This window comes from Aulonocara stuartgranti (genome assembly GCF_965226115.1).
Source record: "Aulonocara stuartgranti genome assembly, chromosome: 3".
NCBI classification, from domain to species: Eukaryota; Metazoa; Chordata; class Actinopteri; order Cichliformes; family Cichlidae; genus Aulonocara; species Aulonocara stuartgranti.
The window spans coordinates 11,020,855-11,046,611 of NC_138941.1; the positions used below are offsets into that span (position 1 = coordinate 11,020,855).

At 43.9% G+C, this 25,757-nt stretch overlaps 2 protein-coding genes across 5 annotated transcripts in view; one reads left to right on the forward strand and one right to left on the reverse strand.

Moving 5' to 3' along the window:
- Nucleotides 1-25,757, reverse strand: part of LOC309702164 (NACHT, LRR and PYD domains-containing protein 12-like) — a 202,511-nt gene that overhangs the window by 25,830 nt on the left and 150,924 nt on the right. The window lies entirely within an intron of this gene.
- On the forward strand, nucleotides 21-25,197 carry LOC309702370 (uncharacterized protein; the record flags this gene model as incomplete). Of its 2 annotated transcripts, none has more annotated exons than XM_082527077.1 (3): nucleotides 21-159; nucleotides 24,484-24,669; nucleotides 24,797-25,197. In XM_082527077.1, the coding sequence occupies exons 1-3, from the start codon at nucleotides 73-75 to the stop codon at nucleotides 24,824-24,826; spliced, it is 303 nt and encodes a 100-aa protein (XP_082383203.1). In that variant the 5' UTR covers nucleotides 21-72. The 2 variants fall into 2 exon arrangements, with proteins under 2 accessions (XP_082383203.1, XP_082383202.1); XM_082527076.1 differs by lacking the exon at nucleotides 21-159 and adding an exon at nucleotides 19,396-19,649 and having other exon boundaries at nucleotides 24,484-24,635; nucleotides 24,797-24,995.

Below are 25,757 nucleotides of genomic sequence, written 5' to 3' on the forward strand. Positions count from 1 at the left end.
ATTGCTCGCTGGAGGACACCGAGGAAAGTCACACTAGGAGCGGCGCTTAGTGAGAGGTGATGTCGGGGGGACATGGCTTCTTCTCCGGTCACCCCAGCATCGCTTGAAGGAGAAACACCTTCACCCACCGGGAACGAGGAGCCCGCGACCACCCGACAGGTACGACACGCCTCCGAGACCCTCTGCGCGCCCGGTAACGTTGTAACGTTTTACCGAAGTTCATTCGCAAACACACCAGTTTAAGATGGACCTGAGAATCAGCACACGGGAGCACTGGTGTCTGACTCAGCAGAAACGGCGCGACGTGCGTGTAATGCTTCGTATTTGATAACGATGGAATAATTCTTTAAAATAAGCACACAGATAAACACTGGTGGGTGGAAAAGCTCGTGTTTTGGTGAAATGAGTCCCGCCTAGTCCGGTCTACACCTCATTCAGCAAACATCTGAGTCACCCTGAGACGCCAGTGCGCGTCCTTGTGATGCAAAAAGCCGTAAGTGACACGCTGTTTACACGCAGGAGCAGTTTAACACATGCAGGTTGTGCCAGTAGGCGTTTCCTTCAATGTGACACCAAACGTGTAAATCAGTGCTGGGAGCGGATGTTGGACCTGATCAGTCTTAATCTGACAAACTGTAGTTCCTGCTCTGTTTCTAATTCAGCCCCATGACAGACAACCAGCATGTTCTCCTGTCACGTGTTATTGACACGCACATATTTAGTCCGTGTGTGGGATGTTAAAGGTGAGTTTGTTCAGGGCACGATCAGACTGAGGCCATTTCAACAGGTGCAAGGAAGTGTTAGTGTGGTTACTACGGCAGCACTGATGCCCTGATGAGTGCACATGGCTGGAATGAAAAGTCAATGCTATGTATAGCATGAACTACTTGTTGTCTAAGGCGGTGCAGAGAGTGAGCAGGAAATATCTGAGGTTGGATATTTCAGTACATACAGAGCTGTGCAGAGACATTAGGATCTTAAACTATTGTCTGTATCTGGCAAAGCGAGAATCTGAGCCTTGTGTACAAACTGTCTGGTGTTTGTTCTGGCAGGAATATGAAACTACTGTGCACAGCATGCTTATTAAGATGGCCCAGGACCAGGTCATCTTGCAGGATGGTAGTGTTACATCGAGAAGGTTCCTCTTTAATTGTTGGATTTCTGTGTGAGTTTTCTCCCTGTGCCTCTGTGGCCTCTCCCCACAGTATCTGTGTTTGTGTTTAAAGTGTTTAAAGTACAGCACTAGATGATCGTATGGGTGAATGTGACTTGTTGTAAAGCACTTTGAGTTGTTGTCTATATAAAGTCTAAATGGAAATCCACTTATGTGCAGAGGACCAGAAGATCCAGCGCATCGAAATAAAAAGTTCTTTGCTTAAACAATGAATTGTGCGATAAAATATTAATTTACAAATTCATTTTTAAGTTATTTTATTTATTCAATACAAAAGTAATTTATTATCTAGTAATTTAATTGAAAATAAAAATTTTTATAAATCAGTATTTGAAAATAAATTATTATTCCATTAATAAATACTTCAAATCAGAAAAAAAAGAAATAAAATCTCAATAAAAACCTCACATCAAAAATCCTTTTCCTGTGTCGTCTCATGTCCAACATCTGTGTAGGCAGAGTGTAAACACAGAGGCTGAATGGCCTTTGGTATAGGTGCAAAGCTAAGACTGTCTAACCAATGACAGAGCTCCTTACCTCTCACCGGCTAATTTGCATTGCTCCGGGATTTTGGAAATTTATCCATTTATTCATTATGATGTGGTTCAGCATCATAATGCTGAACCACAGAAACACACACACACACACACATATATATATATATATATATATATATATATATTAGGGGTGCAACGATATTCGTATCGATATTGAACCGTTCGATACAGTGCTTTCGGTTCGGTACGCATATGTATCGAACAATACAACATTTGTAATTTATTTCATCAACTTTCCTTCTGCAGATGCTGTCTGTGTTGAGCGCTCAGTGGATCTGCGTTCGACTACTCCGCCTAGGCTGCACTGTCGAGCACAGATCCACTGAGCGCAGGGCAAGCTAGCAAGACAGAAGCTAAGCTCGTTGCAACATGGCAAACTGAACCTCCCCCACCCTCATTCAGATCTGGTGTTTGGAATTATTTTGGTTTTCATGTGACGTATGACCCTGAAGGTAAGCGAGTCATGGACTAAAGTAAAACAGTATGTTGGATGTGCCATGCAATGCTCAATTACATGGGTGGGAACTAGTGTGTTAGCGCAGTTAGCTCGTTAACGTGTTGGCCGTCTAGCCCCACGCACGGGGCGATCCGCGGTCGCTCGTTAACGGAGATTTGCCGTGTTGTGGCGTTAAGGTCATTTCAGATTAACGCTGACAGCACTAGTGGGAACACAACGAATATGACTGCACATTTACTCCGACATCATCCTGGTGCAAAGACAAGAGGAAGCAGACAAAACAACAAGCACGCATGCTACAAACTTTACCCGAGTCATTTAGACAGCTGTTAGCACAGGATTCTCCTTATGGGGACCTGATATGTTTAATATGCTGCTGAGAATATAGCCCAGAAGAAGCGTATAGTAGAGCTTTTATTTTGAAAGAGACATTTCTCTGTAATAAACTCTCTTTTCCAAAGATGAGCGATTCCTCCATCAGATAGATTTATTTATTTTTTAATTACTTTGTTGTTTCAGCAACATTAAATTTAAAAACTGTACTTTTGAGTTAAAATATATATTTATAATTTTAATAACTGACAAATTAAAAAGGCATGAACATTTTTTTTGTATCGAACCGTGACACCAAAGTATCGAACCGAACCGTGAATTTTGTGTATCGTTGCACCCCTAATATATATGTATATATGTGTGTGTGTATTTATACATCAATCTATTTTCTTGCTTATGGAGTTCAGGGCCTGGGACCTACTCCAGGGGCCTGTTCTTCGTACATCACTTACTACATCCAAGACCAAATCATCGCGCTAACCGTGAGCTCGCTATTCCGGTTCTCCGAACACACCTGTTGTTGACGATTAGTACAGCTGGACGCAGTAATGTGACATCACTGGGTGTCGTAAAAGGGGCTACGCATCGATAGTAGAAACATTGATCAGCAACCCGCTGATTGGTCGGCGAAAATGTCGAAGGGGCGTGCACGGTATTTTCCGGCAGCAGAGCAAGAACTCATGAGTGAGGGATTTCAGGAGTTTCAGAGTTTAATTAAAACGCAAGAGAACACTGCAAAGGCTGCAAAAGCAAGGAGAGAGGGCTGGCAGAAAGTTGCTGACAAATCAAACTCGTAAGTAATTTAATAATAATAATAATAATGGATTGGGTTTATATAGCGCTTTCCAAGGCACCCAAAGCGCTGTACGATACCACTATTCATTCACTCCCACATTCACACACTGGTGGAGGCAGCTACGGTTGTAGCCAGGCTGCCATATCGCGCCATCGGCCCCTCTGGCCAACACCAGTAGGCGGTAGGGTAGATCTATCATATGACACTATATTGTCCAATATCATATGGCATTATATTATATCATAATATGTTATATTATATCCCCTTTCACATTAGAGCCACAACAGGACCCACAAGAACATGGGAACAAGTAAAAGTGGAATACAGGAGTATTCTACAGAATGGTAATATTTATCTCTTAGATTGCTTTGCGTCTCTTGGCAAGGTAATACTGGCCTGTAATACTCTGTTAGTTTGTTCATAACAGCAACCAAGAAAAGGGCAGAGGAAAAAAAGACAGGTGGTGGTCCTGCACCCCCTCGTCAACAAGTTGGTTAAGTAAATAATACCCTCACGGGAAAATCGATATCTCTCTATGAGCACACTGTCGCGCTGAGCTAAAGGATCCTGTCTGTCCCGCAATATACGCTGAATTCTGAGGACTCTCCTTATCAATCTTGCACCTTCCGCAATGGGTGGCTCGCGTATACGGACAGGACATGGCTGCGACAGGCTTCCCAAATCCACCTTCGCTTTTATAGCCGTGGTCTCCCATCTTGATTACACGAAGTAATTTACAATTACTACTCTGAAATATGAATTACATCTGTAATAATCACATACATGTAATAGAATGTTAATAGTACATTTCCCTTTTTTAGGAAATGACCTGTATGTATCTGTGTGACATCAATAAAAGGATCAAGTGCTGCATTATCTTTAGTTACATTGATGTTATTTATTTATGGTACAACAGTGGTAAAATATCGCTGTTGCTTTCGTATACATGAAGCGGAAAATACCTGAGTGGCCGCGATCTAATCCTGTTTACATAAAGTAAACCTGCTCCCCAGCAGGTTTACGCTTACGGCTCTGTTGCTATGACAGCAAGTCCCGGATGAGCTTCGGGGAACCGAACGATCCAGGATCACGCGAAATCGTCAACAATCTAATCCAGCTAACTTACTTAGCGAGGTACGAAGAACAGGCCCCAGGTCAGCTTTAAGTGTTTATAAACATGAACATTATGAACTCATGACTCCCTTGGGAAGCCTATGGTTTTTCATAGGCAGGGGATATTTGTTTTATCACAGTTCATTACCAAACAGAGCAGGGTTCTAATTGATTTGTGGCTTTTAGGATATTATGTATAGGTGTGTAAAAGTGGAGTGAATATAATTACAAACAGCAATGCTAGTGGAGTGATGACAGACAGGGCGGTTGGGGGGTGGTGAACAGTTTGCCAACAGTTCTGCCCCTGTAGAGAAGGACATCTGCCATTTCTTTTTCCTTTTAGTCAAACAATTCAGGTAGTGATGAAAGAAAATCAGACTGTGGCAGTGCTTGCAGCAGGTAACGGAGTGATAATGCAGAGTTTTTACTGCAGTGGACAGTCCCTAGTGTGACCATCGCTGGAACCAACCAGCTGATTTACACCATGGCAGCAGTCATCAGTGAAGTTCTTGGCTGCAACATGAACAATCTCAAGTAGCAATGCTACTAAACTTGCTGGAGAACTTATAGTTCAGGCCACTTGATGAGTTTCACACAGTACTGTATATTATTTTATTAGGTTGGCACAAATGTAGGATTGTGTTTGTGATATCACGATGTATCTGTTTCCTTTTCATATTACACTAAAGAGATCATCGCCTACAAGCCTCCGTAAACGAACAGCATGTCTATAAAAGCCCATTCATCATCCAGCCCTCCTGCTCAAACACAACCATGTAGCGCTCATCCCTCCACCAGTCTCATTCAGCATCCACATACATGTTGCAGGGAACGGGAAATAGAGTAGAGCAGCAAAGCTTGATTTCCTTTAGGATTGGTTAAACTAAAAGACGTTGACAAGGAATTTTAAGGATTTTAGGAAGCATAAAACCGAAATCAGTTGTATTGGATACGAGTATAAATGAGTGCTTAGGCTCATGCAAGAAAAAACATCTTAGACAGGATATGACAAAACGTACTGTGATACAATTCTTCATTACTACAGCTCATTGAGTGCTTTTGTAAAAAGTCAAATCTGTGTGCTCCATTAAACCCTGTAGAAGTTGTTTCGAATGCTGACAGTGGACAAACAAAGTTGTCATTTAGCTTAAACATTAACAGTAGAAAAGGCCCGATAGGAATCTAACATCCTTGGAATCAAGCTGTGGGAGTGAGTTTTGAAACCTTTCTGTAGGACTGCTTTAAACTTGCCTTCTTGGTGATGTGTGTCTGATGTCTTGTTTGACTTGAGCAGATTCTTTACGTGCTTTAAGTTTCTAACACATTTGCTTTAACCAGTAATTGAAACTGCTGAGTAGGAAGTACTAAAGTGGGTGTTGAGCATGTTGGGTGTGTTCTTATTACCTGTTTCGATGTTTTCTTTTAATTGAAAGCGTTTCATGAATATGAAATGCTTCTGCGTAATGTTAAACGTTATAAAATATTCTTATGATTTAAACTCTGTATTCATGGCTTATTCTTTCCTGGCCTTTCCTGTAAGCACTTTTATGCTCGGTGGTAAAATATCACAGAACTAGCAGTTTGGCGAGTGTCATACCGCCTGGATTAGTGGCTCAGCTGGTAATTCAGAGATTTATGTAGCTTAGTTTGCTGTGTCATGCTGATTTGGGGAGACTGGACACAGACCTGAGTCATTCTCTTCTGGGTGATCACAGTGGTTACTCTCCTCCCTTCCTCATCTCACCCTGCAAAGAAATCTGCCTTGACCTCTTCCTCTGTGTTAGTTTGCTGTCCTTTCATTAGCTAGCTTTAGGACTTCTCCTCTCCTCCATGAATTTATCCCCACTAATCCCATTACATGCTTGTCCTTGTCCCACATTTATCAAACATACTTTTTAAAATCAAACAGTTAGAAATGACATTCATTACTTCATTATGTAACATGTCCCTGTGATCAAAACAGCCTGTTAGCCCTCGGAGCACATTTAAGTAAATTGAAATAATTGTGCCAATAAATTGGATTTGAAAGCTCTTATTCTAATTTTCTGTTTTGAAATTTAAATTGTGTCTTAAAACTTATTATTTTAGTCTGGCTTTTGATCCAAACTACTATGTTATTTCTATTTTATTTATTTATTTATTTTGATAACACTTCTGAAGCGTCAGAGCTGTCCTTGCCTGTGATAGAGCTGACCTGCCATAGGACACTGGGAAGAGTGTAAATCCAGGCTGAATTCCTTGTGTTGGACAGTATTTGTGTGCAGCAGCAGCAGAGCGCACAAATCAAACTGTATGTTTTGGTAAGCCTGGCCTTCTTGTACTGGATGTCAGTGAGCCAGTAGCTGGTGAGTTCATCACATTAACATTTTTACTAGCAATTTCACTAGCTGGGACCACATCCTCAGTTACGATGAGGATGATGGATGAGGGAGCGTGTACTGGTGCTGCAGTGTGGGGAAGGCCTCAAAGAGGACCGGCAGCGGCTCCTGGGCTCCAGGTGGGCATGAAAATGAGAACAGAGGGTATTGGTGAAGGGGGCATATATAAACTGAGGCGGCGAGAATGAGGTGTGGTCCCACTCCTGAAATTCAGATAATATCTCCACTTAGAATAAACTGGGTCAAAGAAAAAGTGCCTCTGATTGGGCTGCTTTCTACAGTTGGCTGTGAGTCCATTGCAGGGCATCAAACATGGATAAGGGGTTGTTTCAACAGTAATTCTATGATGAAAAATTAACGAGGCATTTATCAGGATCTATATTTAATTTAATATCTATTTAACATATTTAATCAATATAAAGCTCAGTGTCTATTTCTTAGCTTGTAAAGTTGTGAAATTCATGGCAGATTCACTTCTTGGCTGTTTTGCGTTTTATTAGATAGTTGATAATAAAGAGTGTCTTTGCCTGTGGCTTTGTTAAGACTGCAGGTTTTTGTCCGCCTGACCTTTGGTGACCTTGGCGAGCTCAGGATGAACAGGCTGTCTGCTCTGTTTGGGTGTGATGCTGCCTGCAGAGACAGTCTACTCTCATGCAGACACAACATCTTTACTGATATAACGTGGTCATGGACTCTTCTCTGTTCTTCCTTATGAAATAATAGTAAAATGACTCTGCAGTTTTGATTCAAAATGCACCAGGTCTGCTCAGTCTGAATCACACCGTTAGAGCCAGACCAAATGATTGGAGCACCAATGTTAGCACTCAAAGAGTCTAAGCAGTACCACTACCAGCTTTGGCCAGTGCAGGAGTGAACATGTAGATCCATGTTCTACTGAGCAGACACTGAGCAGAGGCAACATGCAGTAAATGAATTAGTGGTCTCCACATGTTTGCACCCAAGGTTTCCCTGCTTTTGTGAGCTGAGCTGTTTTAATATTTTCCATGTAATAGATGATACTGTCCAATGCTTCCAGGGCTGTGAAGATGGAAAAAATGATGTTGCAGTCGTTGCTGAAGTGTTGGTGCCATTTGAAGGAAGTCATTAAAGCACCAGAGCGAGCAGACAAGGCAAGCACTCAAAGAATGTGGAAGGCAGTCGGGGAAAGTTGCCATGGACGGACTTGATTCCTCCCAGCCCCAAACAGCTTTTATACTGTGGACAAAAATACATGAAAGTGTGTGTGTGTACCTGTTTAGATGTCTCTGTGGGGACCAAGAATTGGAATGTTACTATACTTGTGGGGACCAACAGTCATTTATGAGGACAAAAGTGCCTCACGAGTTTGAGACTCACAATGTGGTTCTAGTGTCAGGGTTACAGTTAGGTTATGGTTAGGTTTAGGTTGAGCGTTAACCATCCATTATTGATGGTTACAGTGAGCGGCTAGGATCATGTCAACTAGGTGTCCTCACTAAGATATCAAAACTAGAATGTGTGTGTGTGTGTTAGTGAAAGGAACTGTAACTGGTCCCAGTAGCAGCAGGATACAAACGCCATAATGACACAGCTGCCTCTCGTCTGCCTTCCTCCCCTGAGTGAAATAAGATATTTGGGACCTTTGAATAGTTTTTTGAAAATATTTTTTTGTTTAAAGAAAGGAAAGAGAAGTTTAATCCTTTAACTATTTAACTGTTAGGTGTCAATCCCTGGGAGGGTTTCCCCCTTTTATTTGGCGTGGAGTCAGAATTATGGCTTCTCCACACTGTGGAAGTAGCTCTTTGACACAGTCGAGCAGTCATTGGTCATAACAGGATCATTTAAGACTCGATGATGAATAAGACTGTTGAAGTGCATGAGAAGGATCTCATATAAAACAGTCTGTGTCTGCTCCTCAATTCAATTTAATTCAGAAGACCCCTATGAGTGCAAGATCAAGGAAACAGTTCACCCTGCCTGGGATAGTGTTACCAGGGCCCTGCCCTGGAGCCAGGCCCGGGGAGGGTGCCAGAAGCTGTACATCTGGTGGCCGGGAACTGGTCCATGGGGCCTGGCTGGGCACAACCCGAAAAAGGGACATGGGCCCATTCTTATGCAGGCCCACCACCTGCAGTGGGCGCCATAGGGGTCGCATGCAATGTGTGCCACGTGGCAGCCAGGATCAGAGGCCATGGCGGACGGATCCCCGGCTACCAAGACTAGACTTAGTGTCTCATAGTCATTGAAGAACTCTGACTTGCTTCCTGTTCTAGTTGTTCTCTGGAAAAAAATCTGCAGGTCAAACAGGTGCACATACAAAGAGCACATTATTGATTAAAGCCTGGAAAACAACTGAGGCATTTGTCAGCCCGGCACGCTTGAAATGTCCAAGTGTTGAAAACAGTTTTCCATTCGTCACCTCCCCAATGTCCACCAGATGGAACGTGTTTCTAAGATCAAGCTTAGTGAAGATTATTGCTCTATGTAGTGGCTAAAAGCTCCAGCTGAAGCTGTTCTACAGTGGCTGGATGCAAAGCCCAATCACCATATAACACAACGCCTCGCAGATTCATTCCCCATTCTGACTCTGGGATGTGTTGCACTCAGAGAGAGGAAATGTTTGCTGCTATTAGCGTGAATGCATCCCTCCCCGATGGCTAATATAAGCCCCCATGGTGGTATTGTCAATCCTCACAAGAACAGTAGGAAGCGCCTGAAGAAACCACCCAGCGCTGAAACCCTCTTAAACAGCCAAGCCAGACCACCAGGATGGCTGAGCAGTCATACCCAGTAGGCGAAGGTATAATCTAAAGGGGACTGTTTTGTGCAGGCGAAAAAGAGTCAGGAATGCTGTGAGCAGGGCTGTGGAAGCTCTGCCATAGCCACCACCAAACAACTGAGTTATTTTTACACATCGGCTAGCATCTGGCCAATCCACCACCTTTCATTGCTCATGCTGTTACAAAACAAACAAACAAAACAAAACCCATCAACCCATAAATACGAAGAATCACTGTCGGCCCACCAGGCAAATGCCCAGTATGCCCGATTGAAGGCACTCACAGCTATGGCCTCTGACAGAGTGATGTAAAAGAGATGGAGTCCAGAGATAAACCCAGAATTGTTATGTGTTGTACTAGAGACAACACACTCGTTTTGCAGGATCCACCTGTGTTATCGCACAGGGAGAATTGATGTGGCCATTCTTCAGTCCTTCTCTACCACTCCTCCTGAGTAAGTCTGCTCAGCTGCACTGACTTCTCACGATGTTCTTGATGAGGAAGCTGATCGTGACTTGTAGTTTCTTTCAGTATTCAGTTATGGCAGTGGTGTCCAAACCCAGGCCACGAGTGTCCTGCAGGTTTTAGACGTGTCCAGCTGATTTAAATGGCTCAACATGCCTTGAAGTTCTCCAGACACCTGGTAATGAACTAATCATTTGATTCAGGTGTGTAGACCCAGGGTGAGATCTAAAACCTGCAGGACACCGGCCCTCGAGGCCTGGAGCTGGCCAAGTTATGAAGCTAACTATTCTCAAGGCTAATGTAACAAGTTCTTCAAATGATTTCGTTTGCAGTACGTATTTTTCAGACCATAAGCTGCAGGGGATTATAAGGCACATTAAGCGAAACAAAGCAGTCAGATAAATCAAACTTTATTAAACTCATTCTTCTTGCTTCCTCCACTTCTCTACCATTGATTCATTAATGTTGAATTCTCTGGCAGCGGCTCTATTCCCATGTTGTTGCAGTATATTAATGACTAACCTCGTATTGTGGATGGATTATCTCAGTTGTTCTCCTGACTGAAGTTTGGTCCGTTTACAGCAGGGGTGTCAAACTCAAATACACAGTGGGCCAAAATTCAAAACTGGAACAAAGTCGCGGGCTAACGTTAATATTTATTGAAATATATTTATTCCTCCAGATATAAGAATGAATCTTTTCTTATGGACTCAAACACGTTTTGCTGAAAAACTGAATATGGAACAAGCAAAGCTTAATACTAAACAATATATATATTAGCTGTATAATACCAGTAGGCCAGCTCTAATAGTAATTTGGTATGGCTTTGCGGGCCAAATGTAATTAGGTTGCGGGCCAAATTTGGCCCGCGGGCCAGAGTTTGACACCTATGGTTTACAGCAGGGGTGTCAAACTCCAGGCCTCGAGGGCCGGTGTCCTGCAGGTTTTAGAGCTCACACTGGGTCAACACACCTGAATCAAATGATCAGTTGATTACCAGGCCTCTGGAGAACTTCAAGAGATGTTGAGGAGGTCATTTAGCCATTTGAATCAGCTGTGTTGGATCAAGGACACATTTAAAACCTGCAGGACACCGGCCCTTGAGGTCTGGAGTTCGACACCTGTGGTTTACAGCATCCTGCCATGCGATTGCATTTGTCTCTAACCATCAGGAACCCTCACGTTAACTTTTATCGAGTGGAAAAGTGTTAGTGTTCGTCCTCCAGCTTCACTGTGTTTATGCTAACACAGCTGTGTCGCTAGCGATCACGTAGCACATCATTATATACCAGCTAGCCCAACTTCAGTAACCCTACAAACGTCACTGCTGTTTAGTTTTCTGTCTTCATTTATGTTGGAAGTGACAGCAGAGCTGTACGTTTTAATTTGTTCAGAAATCTCTCAGTCAGAACATGCTATATCATGCTTAGCCACTAGCAAAACCAGTGAGCTACCTTCCGCTAACTTCCTGCTAACTTCCTGTTAACTTCTAAGTCCGTTAAATATAATAAATTCTGTTTTCATGGATGCCTGGATGTTAAACTTCATAGTTACACCTGGTAAAGCAGCAACACTGATCGTTTTATTAAAGATGAAAGAATTTAGACCGTTTTTAACTCTCAGTGATGTCGCAGTGTTCGTTTGACTTTGGGTCCTGAAGGACGGAGTTTAGGACCCAGATTACTCCCAGATTTAAGAGCACCTTAGTCCGAAAAATATGGCAATAACGACAGCCGCTTGCATGTTCTACAAAAAAAATAGTCCTTTGTTGTGTATCCGACGGACAAACACCAAACCAGTTCCACACCACTGAAGTTGCAGCATTTTTACAAACCAGTTCTGGTTCATGTGTTTCACTCAACGATCCGCTTTCGCCCTTCTCATTCTCTATCGCCACCATGTGGGTATGAAAACAAAGGCACTGCGCATGCGCACTTTACCCATATTCTATCGCGATATTTTATTTTTTTATCGTTGCCCAACATTATACTGGTATTACCGTGAACAGTATGATGTGGCACAGCCATAGGTGGGCTGGTAGGAATGCTGCGGAGGGAGGAGAGAATGGGTTAGCCAGAGTCTAGAGTGAGATGTACACTTACAGAGAGAGTCGAAACCATCCTACCGGGCGATGTGGTGACAAGAAGCAGGTAGTAAGCGACGTAACAGGCGTGTCTTTTCCTCTGTAGAGCTAACACTCCTGCTGTTTTACTTCTGTACTCCTGTGCATACGTCAAGGATGTCACAATCACATTTTACAGCATCCATGTTATATTAGAGATACTTTAGTCCCAGCAAAGTAGTGTACTGTTGTTGTTTGCTCCATTGCAACAAAACATGCAATGATATTATACTGAATTGCACCAGTTTTTAGGACGTCTATCTTTTACTTTCTGTGGGTTTTTCACTGCTTCTCTGCGATCAGATGAATTGTGCACACTATTTGCTCTTCCACAGCTTTATTTTTTAGTCTTTGAATGTTCCCATCACTTCTGTGATGACAAAAGTCATGATTATGCCATAGTCAGTCTATTTATATAGACCAAAGGCTCATCAGCAGATCCAAACCGACAGAAAGAAACAGGAAAGTACCGCCGTGTAATCCATTTATTTCAACAAAGTAACTGTATTCTAAATACCACCTGTTTAAACGGTAACTGTAACAGAATACAGTTACTCGTACGTGTCTCGTGTTTCTTATTTGTGTGAGGCTTTGCTCCTGCCCGTCACTCTGCTGCTGTTCCATGTTGTTCAGCTCTTATTGTTACTGTAAGTCTCGTGTTTCTTATTTGTGTGAGGCTTTGCTCCTGCCCGTCACTCTGCTGCTGGAGCACCGGGATTTCCCCAATCAGGACAATAACGGATATTTCTGTTAGTTTCTGGTCTATACATGTTTTATATCAGAGCATCTCCCAGAATCTGAACTGATCAAAAAGTGCCGACATGTCCGGAGGGATTTTGGCCCACTCCTCTTTACAGCTGCTTCCACAGATTTAGTAAAGGAGGCTCTGGAGGCTGGCTAGCCCACTTCTTCTTCAGCCACTGCTTTGTTTGCACCCATCCACGGCCACCACTGTGTGTTTGACTGTGGGGATGTTGGTGTGTCACACTCAGCATTTCTCAGCCTTCAGCCAATCATCCAGACGGTCAAACCTGAGACGGGCTTGTACATGCTAAACCGCGTGGGTGCTGCAGTAGTTCAATCCTCTACCAGTGTTACCAGTATGTGGTGACTGTCATCCACCTGCCTTCTCACCATTAACCAGCTCCTCCTGTGTGAGTTTGGGCCCATCCAGCACCTTTCCTATGATCATCCTCCGCCCATGAGGCTGACTGATCACATCATGGTCAGAACTGCTGCACCCACAGTCACCGAGCTTCATGCTGACGCCCTTTGCATCTATATGCTGAGAGTCCCACAGCCAGTCTGTGGGATCCAGGGTTGTAGAGGATCACACACTTCATTCAGGGACATGCAGATCTGTTCATAACTGATATGTTTTTTGTTCGATGTTTCTAAACTCAGGTAAAAATCAGAGACTGTTCATTTCTCTGTAAGTGAGCAAACTTATAAATTCAGCAGGGAGGATAATTGTTTCCCCGTCGTAGTTCAGTGTAGCTAGTCTCTTAACCCCCAACCAACCCGCTGCACCTCCTCCCTCCCCTCCCTCTCATAAAATATTGAGAGAGCCTGGCACTAGGCCAGACGCCCCCTCCCTCTCTGCCAGGCAGACGGCCAGCTGACGGAGCATGTGGCTGTGGGAGGGGCACGAAGGGCGGCTCGGCTGAGGAGATACAGTAACCATGAACATATTCGTTCTCTAAATGAACGCCACGAGTTGTTCCCACATCGAGCTGCTCTACTCTGAACTCATTCACACGAGCACTTTCTGCTCGAGTGCTTCCTCTGTTCACAGCCACACTCACGGATGCGCTGGAGAACAGCTCGGGTAAGAAGTGTGAACAACATGCTGGCATTTCATTCTACCTGCAGTGGTCAAATCAAGGCAGTGGTCAAATCTAGCTTCTTTCAGCTCAGGCAGCTGCAAAAACAAAGCCAATTCTTTCACGGCAGCACTTTGATCCACGCCTTTGTCAGCACTCGGCTGCATTACTGTGATGACCTTCATGTTGGGGTCAGCGCATCATATATTAGTCAAAATGCTGCAGCTCGTCTTTTAACTGGCACTCGAAAGTTTGAGCACATTTCCCCTGTTTTAGCTTCACGTCACTGGCTGCCCATTTCTTTTAGGATTCATTTTAAAATTCTTTTATTTACTTTTAAAGCTCTCCATGGCCTCGCCCCATCTCATCTCTCTGAGCTGCGACAGCCTCATACAGGCCAGCTGATCAGCTGCTCCTGCATGTACCCAGGACTGGGCGTAAACTTAGAGGAGATCCTGCTTTTGCTGTAGCAGCTGCAAACTGTGGAGCGAGCTTCCTTTGGAGATCAGACAGGCCTCTTCTTTACCTGTTTTTAAGTCTTGAAAACCCGCCTCTTTACCCTGAGCTTTGACACCACGTGAGATGTTGGTTTTTATTTCAGTTGTTTTTAGGTGATTCGATGCTGTTTTATCTTGTTTTGTTTTCATTTGATGTTTTATGTGTTTTATTTATTTATTTTGCTGTTTTCTGTTGTTCTATTGTTTTAACTTATTTTCCGTGCAGCACTTTGTTCCTGTGCTGGCTATTTTAAAGTGCTTTATAAATAAGATTGGATTGGATTGGACTGCCACCAACAGCTCTGTAACACACTGTGCACACAATGCTATCATTGTCTTTTCTTTTTAGCTGCTTTTACATTTTAGTTGCTGACTTCTGATAAACTGAATAAAACAGGAGAACACACAACCTGGAAATCTTCAACCACACACAAAATACATACGTTTCCCTGGTAAAGTACACAACCTCTGCAGTACCGCTGAGTTTTCTACAAGCGCACAAAGCTGCTACCAGCTCTGCTGCTGTGACCTGTGTTACCTGTGTTAGGCTCTTACATCCATACGATGGTTGAAGGACCGGCCGTGTCCCGTCTTCCTTCTGTGCATAATCGTGGCCCCTGCTGGAAGCTGACCCCGTTCTCCCACAGTGTTGCTGAAATGGTGAAACTGGAGCACGAATCGATCTGGGAGCTTTGATGAGAGATCAGCTGAAGTTTGACTGCAGCCTGATTCACTTTAGGACAACCAGTTTGCTTTTAATGTTTTTCTGCCTGATTCATTCTGATACACAAACACAGGCTGAACGGTGTCTGTGCTCCCACATCCTCAGTGTCTCAGCACCTCTGCATCCTTCACTCACTTCTTAGCATGCAGGACGTGTGTGTGTGTGTGTGTGTGTGTGTGTGTGTGTGTGTGTGTGTGTGTGTGTGTGTGTGTGTGTGTGTGTGTGTGTGTGTGTGGCACAGGGGAATGTGGGACTTTGTCCTGATGTGAATGTGTGTGTGGATCTTCTCCTCCCGGCCTATCACAGTGAGGAATGGAGGTGGTGTCAGTGTGGGTCAGTGTCACTGGGAGCTGTGGGCGTCTCCACAGTGGGCCTGGGAAACTTTGAAAAGATGTTTTCTTCTTTCGGCCATAAAATCCAGATCTTGGTTTCCTCTTTGTGAGCACAACAGAGACTCCCCTTGTTTCTTACACAGCCCCCCTTTGGCTTTCATGCACACACACCCACTCAGGGAATAAAGTCACTGCAGCCATTTAGCTGCTTCTCAGCACTCGCTGCATAACCTGAGGTTGGTCAGCCGGTCGACTCGTCGTGCATAGTGACAAATGAGGGATTTCAAATATTTCCAAAGCGATGCATCAGGTTTCTTTGCAGATGAAGTGAGACGTGGATGTTTCACAGCACCAATGAAGATTGTGTTTAAGTGCAGCCGGGCGCACGCTCCCCCAGCGACGCCAGCTTCTTCTCACCGTGCAAACACTTTGATTTGAAATAGATTACAGCCGTGAGTGTTTGACTGTGATGGACTGGTGATGTGATCAGGGTCGCAGGTTTCCACCCGCCTCGTCTCTTTGCATGCAGTGAAGGAAACTATGCAAACTATGCAAGGTGTGCAGTAACAGGTCTGAACAAACCAGCAGCAAATAACTTCCAGTCTCCACAGGTTCAGTGCAGCTGGTGTAACAAACGTTTGGTTACAACATATTAATGTTCGCACACTGCTGTAAAACCAGTTTTATTAAAATGAACGTGCACTTTTGTAGAAGCTCGTGGTGAACGCTCCACTGCCTTTGTTTTATTGTTACTATTATGTTGTGATGGGTTGAACAGGATGACTTGAGACGTGTGCGATGTGACAGAATAGACAGATGGAAGCCTTCATGTTGGATCAGAACGACGTCGGGCTTGTTGGTCTGCTGTGGTTTGATCAGAAGACTTCCTCAGATCAGCACCGTGGCCCTCCTCTTCCTCTCCCCCATCTGCTTCTTCTAGCAGCTTCCAACACACTGAGGTCTCTGACAGTGAGAGTGACTCCAGTGTTCCTGTAACTTTGAAGCAGAGGTTCAAGACAGATTTGATCTTTCCTTTCCTTCTGTTTGGGATTGAAGTGATGTAATATCAGGGGGGGCAGGGGGGGCTATGATGTCCTGTCATTCTCATGTAAATCTGTGTTGGGAACATTAATGTTTAGTAAATGTGAAGTTAGCAGAGCAGTTTTGGTCTGAATCACTGACGTCTTTCTTAAATACTGCAGGAACAGTTAGGAGTGTAACTGTAATCTGTAACTGTAGTTTGGCTGAGCTGGAGTCTTTGGGTTCATCATGTCGTTGGATGCTCACCTCCTGCAGCTGCTGGCTGCTCTCCCAGATGAGAGATGATATCTGAATGTCCTTTATAATAACCTTAATTCACCTCGCACACACACAATGAGCTGTCTAATCAGCTGACCGGAGCAGGTGCTGTGTGTGAGAGCGATGTTGGGGTTGTGAGGGCCCAAAGAGCTGGATGTCAGCCCCTGTGGAGGACAGAGGGGGTATGGACGTCGCGTGGACACCACTCCTCAGCTACTAGCTGCAGATGTGCAGTGCACATGTGGAACATGCAGCACCTTAAACCAACATTTCCTCTGAAGTTAAACACTCTCCATATCTGTTCACATACAGGTCTGTGTCCTCTATACAAACCGCCGGTGACCGTAGCAAACTGGCAACCAGAGTAATGGTAAATGGTAAATGCACTGGTTCTTATATAGCACTCTTCTACCCTCCCTAAGCACTAAACCAGTTCCAGAGCATCTAATAAAAGCACTGGCAGCAACAGGGGCCAGTATCCCGCCCAAGGTGACTTTGGCACGCAGACTGGAGCAGCCGGGGATCGAACTACCGACTGACGTCCTGAGCCACAGTCGCCTCTTTTCCAGTAGAACATAACTGCCTCAGCTCAACTTGACTCTACTCGACTCTGTTTCTCAGTTACAGTTGAGCACCACCTCGGTGTGGGTGGGGCTGTTACAGCAACACAACCTGAAAGTCCCGTGATGTCATTTGTATGTGACGCAAACACAACAAGCGATGACATCCCGGTGATGGAACATCTGCACCCCGTCACTGGACTTCCTGTGTAGCCGTTTCCCTCGTTGCCAGGCAGGTTTGAGTCTTGAAGGGTTCGCTCTCATAACTGATCCAGTGATGTCACTTCCTGGCCATCAGCGGCATGTATCTGGGACACAAACTGGGCTTGGAACTGGGTGAGAGATGAAACTCTGAGGACCTGCACAGACTTGCTGCCTCGCTCTTTGTGAGGAACGTCCTTCAGGAGTATGAAAGGGAAACTAGCAGTTTATTGAAACCAGCTCCGCTTCAACCTCAGATGCACACAAAGTAGACTCGTTCCCCAAGAGTTTGCACTTTGGATCCCAGGTATCGAACCAGCAACCCTCTGATTAGCAGATGAGCCAGTCGGGCTACAGCTACCCTACGTGTGTGTGTGTGTGTGTGTGTGTGTGTGTGTTGCCTTTTCATTCACATAATCCATCTTATCTCTAATGAAAAAGCCAAATGAAATCCTCAGATTTGCCCCTCAGGTTCCCACAGTGTTCAGGTCACACCAGGCCACAGTCCCACATTTGAGCCACGACTGTGGGTCACACAGAGGACAGAGCATGTCCTTTAGCCTTCTTTGTTTTTGGATTGTGTGCCACAGAGTCTCCCTGAACATGATTTTGGCACGTTTGCTGAGATTGTTTGAAAAACAAGCTGAAGAACACGTCCACGATGTGACAGCAGCTGTGGGCTTCGATGGAGCCCACGTTTGTCCTGGAGGCGTCCTCTGTGGAGCGAGGCCGGCTCACATGGTTCAGTCTGAACAGGGTGAAGCTCCAGCTTTGACCTGATTAACTTCCAGTAGTGGAAAAGCAGCTGTAGCTGCATTTTTCATCACTATTAATGGGATGCTGCTATGACCTGCTGTTAGTGGGAGCTCAAAGCCTGAGGCCATCATTAAGATCTGTGTGGGTCTGTGTGGGTCTGTGTGTGTGTGTGGGTCTGTGTGGGTCTGTGTGTGTGTGGGACACTCACTGAGTAGTAGTCCACTGACCGACCCAAACACGGTGACTTCATATCACAGGAAATATTCAGCTCAGGCTTCTGTCTGACGCTTTGCTGTCTCACATTTAAATCACAAAGGTTGTTTCTACAAACACCCACTCATCTATCGTCCTCTTACACACCGGTCACAGACCCACTGCTGAACTCACAATATCATTTATTTTCCTTGTGTTTGATTGGTGGTACAGTTGTTTTATTTTGTGTGTTTGTTACACAGGAAAGCTGTTATTGATCAGTTTGAGAGTAAAACAGAAACTGTGAGTGTAAATGTGGAGATTACAGTCGTTTCATGCTGTAACCTACAAAATGCTTTGTGCAGACGAGTCAGTGAAATCAATCAATCATCCTGATTTCTTTAGCTCATGAACACAGTGTGGGGTCAGTGTTAACAACATGGTGCAGAAAGGAAACACAAGCGTGGAGTCGGTGGTGCAAACGGTGGCTCGTGCATCAATCAGCTCCAGCTGTGATGCATCTCTTTGATTAGTGGGAGCAGCAAACTCCATCCAGACAGCTTCCTTTGTTTTTTTCACTTGACTAATCAATCAGCGCACAGCTCCGTTTAGCACACACGCCATCTTTAACGACGGCGTGGAGTCTGTGCCCTGTTCCTCCCACACACGAGTGTTCGTTCATGTTCGGCCTTGTGTCTGAGCGTTTCCTCTCGGTGTGTCTGTAACGAGGAAGCCACGGGCAGGTCGCACACAAACGTGTGGCTGCCGAGTGTGCGAGTGTGGCAACGTGTGGCAACTATTCTGGTTTGCCAGCGACGTTTCCACATAAACACTGGTGGCAGCTGCTGCCATGGCAACACCATTGTGCTCCCTCCCTCCCTCGCTCGTCTCCCCTCCCTCTCCCCAACCACTCCTCTCTCTCATGCTCCGCCGGCTCAGAGAGCGAGGACCAGAGAGGAGAGAGGTCAGCTCGATTCAGAGGACAGAAAGAAGAAAGGAATAACCCGGAGTGGACGGGGACAGGATGAGCGAGGACAGCCACTCCCACTACAGGCTGGACCCCAGCGATCGCCTCAATGGGCTGGGACAGAGGAGGAAGAGACCCAAGAAGGTAAACGAATAGATGGAGCGCCACGTGGTGCAAAGTGTGTAAGGATGGAGCACCCCACCCTGCAAAAAGAGAAAGGAGGTGGGGTTAGGTGAGGTTTGTTTATGTGCAGACGAGCATCCACATGATGTTAGGAGCACCGAACCATCTCTCACCCCGTCGTCTCCTGTGGAGTGTGTGGCTGCTCCCCCACAGCAGTTGTATCCTCTCTCATATCCTCCGTCTCCTGGTGTTGTGTTGCTCCACAGTGAGTCGTAGTAGGAGGCTCACATGCTGTCAGGGTGGGTCCCTGCTCGCTCTTTGTGTGCCTGTCGTTGGGGGTTTTGCTGTTTGCAGCTATCAGGAGGTTTGTGTTGTAGCCTGATGTGAGAAGTGTTGTTATTATCATCATTTTTAACATTTCTGCACCGCTACAATAAACAGACACACACCCATCAGCCTGTTTACAGATCTATACGCCCATAAAGACGTGAAACACACATTGCACAAATCTACTATAACGTGTTCATATGTGTTATAAAATAAAGAGGTAAAGTATTAGCTGTTCAGGTTGATTCATAAATATGACCTCAGCACGTGAAATCCTTCTGCTGACATCCCTAAAAGCTCGTCAGACCAACGAAGCCGTACAACACAAATAACCAGACCAAACCAGGGTTGTGCGTCTGTTGTTGAGAACATTGTCAGTAAACCACAGTGACGTCCTACAGAGGACTCGTGTTGTCATTATTTTTGTGTATGTCGTGTGAGCTGAGAGCTGTAACCAAAGGTAGTGAGCGCGTCGGCCTTTAACGTCGCGGCTGGTTGTGCGATCATGTCGCCGCTGAACACGTGAGAGTTTGTCTCAGGGATCTTTACATTTGAAGTCAGGTGAACATCCAGTGAACTAACAGAACATTCAGGAGCATTTACTCTCATGAATGTCAGACAAACTGAGGTTTGTGTGTCAGTTAGATTCTTTAAGTCATTAAAGTGTTTCTGTTAGGAAAAGCATCTGTTTCCTCCACTTCTGCAGAACTGCGTGACCTGTAGCATCATTGCAGGAAGTATCCTGTGACAATGAGTGACTGCACATCATCATTATCAACACATAAACCTGTGGTCTGGACCTGCAGTTCTTATTTTTACTGTCTGGTTTTGTGTAAAGCAGCACTTCAGTAAGCACCTGTGAAGCACACAGTCATAGTCGAGTAATGAAGCGATCCATATGTGAAACATATCCCACGTCTACAGGATAGTGGAGGTTACATGGGTCAACCTGGCAAACTGTACCAGCACATGTGATCACACTGATAGCAGAACACAGGTATGTGAGTCTCTACGACGAGGTCAGAAACCAGTAACAAATGTTTCATGTGATTCGTTTTTCTCCAGTTTGTCTGCAGTGAACCTTAAATACTCACTGAACCAGCTGTTTCCTGATGTGGTGACGTGTGTCGGTGATGAAGCCAACACTCTGTCCAGTGTTGGGCAAGTTACTTGAAAACAGTAATCAGTAACTAATTACTTCCCAAAAAAGTAATCCTGTTACTTTACTGATTACTTATTTTCAAAAGTAATTAGTTACTTAGTTACTTTTTAAAAACACGATTTCCAACCTGAGTAGGTGATAAAGCGATAGATCTCTCAGCCCAATTCTACTTTTTCTACATAATCCATCATACAAAATGTAATCAAATGGAAAAGTCTCTTTTTCTAACTTGTTTTATTAGATTTAATCTTTTAACTTTATGCATCGAGCAAACATTTAATTATCTGCAACATTCTCTGACTGGAAGAAATTAGTTTAACATTTAAACCTATTTTCTGCACATTCCAGCACATAAAATAAAATATTTTGTGTGTTTACACTCAGTCTTTCAAATAGATGCAAGTAAAACACAGCAGAAAATAAATAAAGTCAAAGACTCAGCGGTCCTGTTGCTCTATTTTCACCTGTAAAGCAGGAGCAGGGTAGGCGGAGGTTTACCCTGGTGCAGGTGTGCCGCGGTCAGTGGAAGAATCCGCGAGTTTCTCTGTGAGTTTCCCATTACGTCGTAGCTACTCGGTGCTTGTTGGAAGTTTAGGGGTTTTTTCGCTGTAAAAAGAAGTTTTCTTCCCACGCACAGCGGACACTAATGTTTTTGTCACTTTTTATGGAATCAAACTCAAAGTAAGGTCAGTACTTCCACGCTTTAAACGCTGCACGCTCATACTCTCTCTGCACTCGATATATGATTCATTGTTGATCTGCACACAGCTGTTGTCACTAACGGCGCACTCGCTTACGTCACTGTCGTGAGACATTCTCGCAAAAAAATCACGGTTTTAGTAACGCAGTAACGCAGCGTTCCTACGGGAAAGTAACGGTAATCTAATTACTGTTTTTGCAATAGTAATCCCTTACTTTACTCGTTACTTGAAAAAAGTAATCGGATTACGCGTTACTGGAGCGTTGTTCTCCTCTGTAACAAAGCAGTGATAAAGGAATAGATGCTGATTTTATTCATTTCAACTTTGTGCTGCTGGATTCAGTCTGAAGCAGGCAGTAGTGCTGAACCTACCAGTGTAAATGTGATGGTGGAAGCAGAGGCCAGCACTTGGCAGTGCTAAACACAATAAAAGACTCACAAGTTCCTGCTCAAAGGTCAGCTGCCTTTAGATCAATCATTAACCTGCAGCAGGTTGTGGCCTGATGTGTTTGTAAGAGTTTCACTTTCAGGAGGAGAAGATTTAAACGAGTCACACAAATGTGAACTACAAAGTCTGTGACACACAATTTATGCAAACTGCATGAAATCTGACCTGAAGAAATCCAGTCTTCTGCCTGTTGTGGTTGTGACAGCTGCTCGTAGGAGAGTTTGTTTGTAGGAGGTGGAGATGTTCTCAGATCAAGTGCGTAATCGTCTCTTTGTGTAGACGCTAAAAGCTGTGAGCCAAAACTCTCTGCTCTGAAACTCTTCACTCAGTCCTCACGCTGAGAGTTTAGAGGCTGAACTTCTTGTTCCTCCATAACACTTTTCATGAAACAGCAGAAATGAGCTTGTGTTTCTCAGCAGTGCGCACACAGAGAACCGATCCTCTCTGCTCAGTCTGAACAAATCAAAGTGAAACGTCAGTGAAAACACAGCTGCTGATCAAACTGTGTCAGATTAATGCCTCAATGTTTCACTGTGAGGTTAAAAAATACATAAAAATGATTTAAAGAAGTAGGAGGCAGATTTTCACAATAAGAGCACTTTGTTTTTAATTCAGTTAATGTCAAACTGTCATCAACACCTCTGTGTTGTCTCTGAGCAGATTCAGGCATTACTCAAATAATAAAGGCTTTCTTTCACTATTATACTTTTCATTAGTCTCCAGGTTGATGATTATAAACAGAATTATTAAAGTTTTTATCATTTCAGGCTGAAAATCAACATGAATTTGGTTCTAATCAAAGAAGCTCCTTTAATGTGTGTCATTAAAATCCTCACACAGACTTAAAAAGGCGACATTAACATTAAAATAAATGAAAGAAGCTTCAGCTGAGAGCTTCATGCAGTCATCATCAGCAGCTCATAGCAGTCACAGCTCTTTATTACGCAGCTTTGCAGGAATTAAAGTGGCTGAAGTGTCAGAGTTTGTGTGAGAAGCTGCTTCATGGACAGCTGTACACACGTCTTTATTATTTCTTCATAAATCAAACACACAGGTTTGTCTGCAGATGATTTAAAGTGTGTCGTTGTGCAGTTAAAGCTGTTTGTGTGACGCCCTGACCTCCTGTGAATGAAACAGCCAATCAGATCCATCAGAGAGAGAGCAGGAAGTGTTGTGTGTTTGTGACAGAACAAGGAAACAGTGATGATGATGAACATAAAGGTCCTCTGATGTTTCCTGTTACAGTAACGCTTGTTCATCTGTTGCTCTCCTACACTTTCCTATAAATAAAGGAGAAAAAGTCCGTTTAGTTTCATTTCCTACAGCTCAGAGTTACACTTCACATTCCTGCTGTCACATCAAAAAGCTTCACTTTGGTCCAACATCTACATGTTAACATGAAACACAGAGAGACTCAGAACATCTGGAACATCTGCACTTTGACCCAAACTGTTATAGCAGGATATTTTCTACATATTTCTTATGTTGGACCTGTTTGAACTGTAAACGACCTGTAATCATCTGTAAATGGTGTGAGACACACTGAGGCCACCTACAGGGCAGCTGGGGAACAGCAGGGATCTGAAATCATACGAGACGTTAGTGAGTGAGAAGAACAAACGGACTTAAGATGGCTCGAAGTGATCAAAGTTGATCTAAAACAGAAGATAAATCCACTGATTCTTTGTAAAGTTCATCTGCTGCTCACATGAATCCATGAAAGATTTATTCCACTGAATGTTTCTTCAAAGCTCATTTCAACCTGTTGAAGTCATGAATGAAAGTGCAGACTGAGAGTGGATCACATGATGTTTGAGGTGTGTCATGTGACATGTTCAGTATTGTCACACATGTCTAGATTGTCCCTGATATCATAACTGCTCAAACACTGATGATTATATTTGAAGAATTATTCCTGATGGCAGCAAAGTTTGAATGGAGCTCTCTGTCTGTGCTGATTTGTCGCCCTCTGGAGGTCAAAGCACAAACCTACAGGGCAGCTGGGGAACAGCAGGGATCTGAAATCATATGAGATGTTAGTGAGAAGTTAGAACAAACGGACTTAAGATGGCTCGAAGTGATCAAAGTTGATCTAAAACAGAAGATAAATCCAAAGCAGCATCAGATGAATGTTACCATTTCCAGTTACGGTGCCCTTCATCTAATATGGAAATGTGTTGTTTTTTTGCCGTGTTGTTGTTCTTCCTATTGTGTTTAGGCCAGAGATGCTCTTCAAACAGCTGACAGACATGACCACATTACAAGAACATGGTGTGAGTCCGATTTGATATTCCAGTCAACGCTGAGAGACCTTAACCAGGAAGTCAGAGGTCAGCTGATGCTGCGAGCAGGAAGTGAACCAAGGGAAAGGTCCACTCTACTCAATCTCAAAGAAAATATGCTGGTATTTGTTGATGTTGATGGTACAATAAAAATATATAATATAATAAATAATAAAATATCATGTGATGATGAGATGTGTTGTTTGTATTTTCTGTAAATGTCTTTTTAATGTAAATGCTTTGTTCCAGACGGACAGGGAATCAGTTGCTGTACGATGACATCATCTTGATGTTGACGAGGAGGGCGAGAAAAACTAGTTTTGTCCTGCAGATGGCGATCTTGCACCGTGTTCAGAGAGCCGACACTTTGATGGTGCTGCTCTACTCAGCTTACTTTAGCCTGGGTTGGACTCTATATGAGCAGCTTCCACTCTGGTTTCACTCTTAAACACACTTGTTTGATTTCACTTGTAAAAGTTGAAGAATAAATATTTTATTACAAAATTATTTGTTGATGCATTTTTTTAGGGTCAAATATCTTGTTTGATTTGAGGAATGAACTGTTAGGGTGGAAAAAGTGAATCAGGTTAAAATAGTGGTGCTTTATATCAGTGAAGATGTATAATGTAATTTAAAATGTTGATGATGGGTTGTAGTGGGCTTGTACTTACAAAACTGCCTCATTTTATTGGAACGATCCACAGTTGCATCCATTCACGGATGACATCTGACATCATTTGACATCTGGTCTGAACACGTTTGTACACAAGATGCCTCAGTTCTGGATGTTTCCACAGACTCCTCTGTGCACCTAAAGAAAAGGTCAAAGGTCAGCAGCACATGTAGTTGGGACAATTCTTCAGTCGCACAAACTACATAATCATTTTCCTCCAATGACGACTTTTCACTTGCAGAAATGGTCCTGTGTGATTTCCAGGCTGTGATATAAAAACTAGTTCCTAATGGCAGCGACTCACTCAGTAAACATGTGTTTCCTTCACCAACCTCACACACAGATCCAATAAGATCAGGAAGTGGGCAGTATAGTACAATATGTGTTATTCTGTGCTGCACTGCCCAAACTAAAGATCTGCTGAAGTGTTGGAAATGATCCAGATGTTTATTTTGGACGATACAGCAGAAGATCAGACATGAAAGTGGAGATAACACAGAAGACCTGCAGCAAAGGTCAGAGGTCAGACTGGGCCCT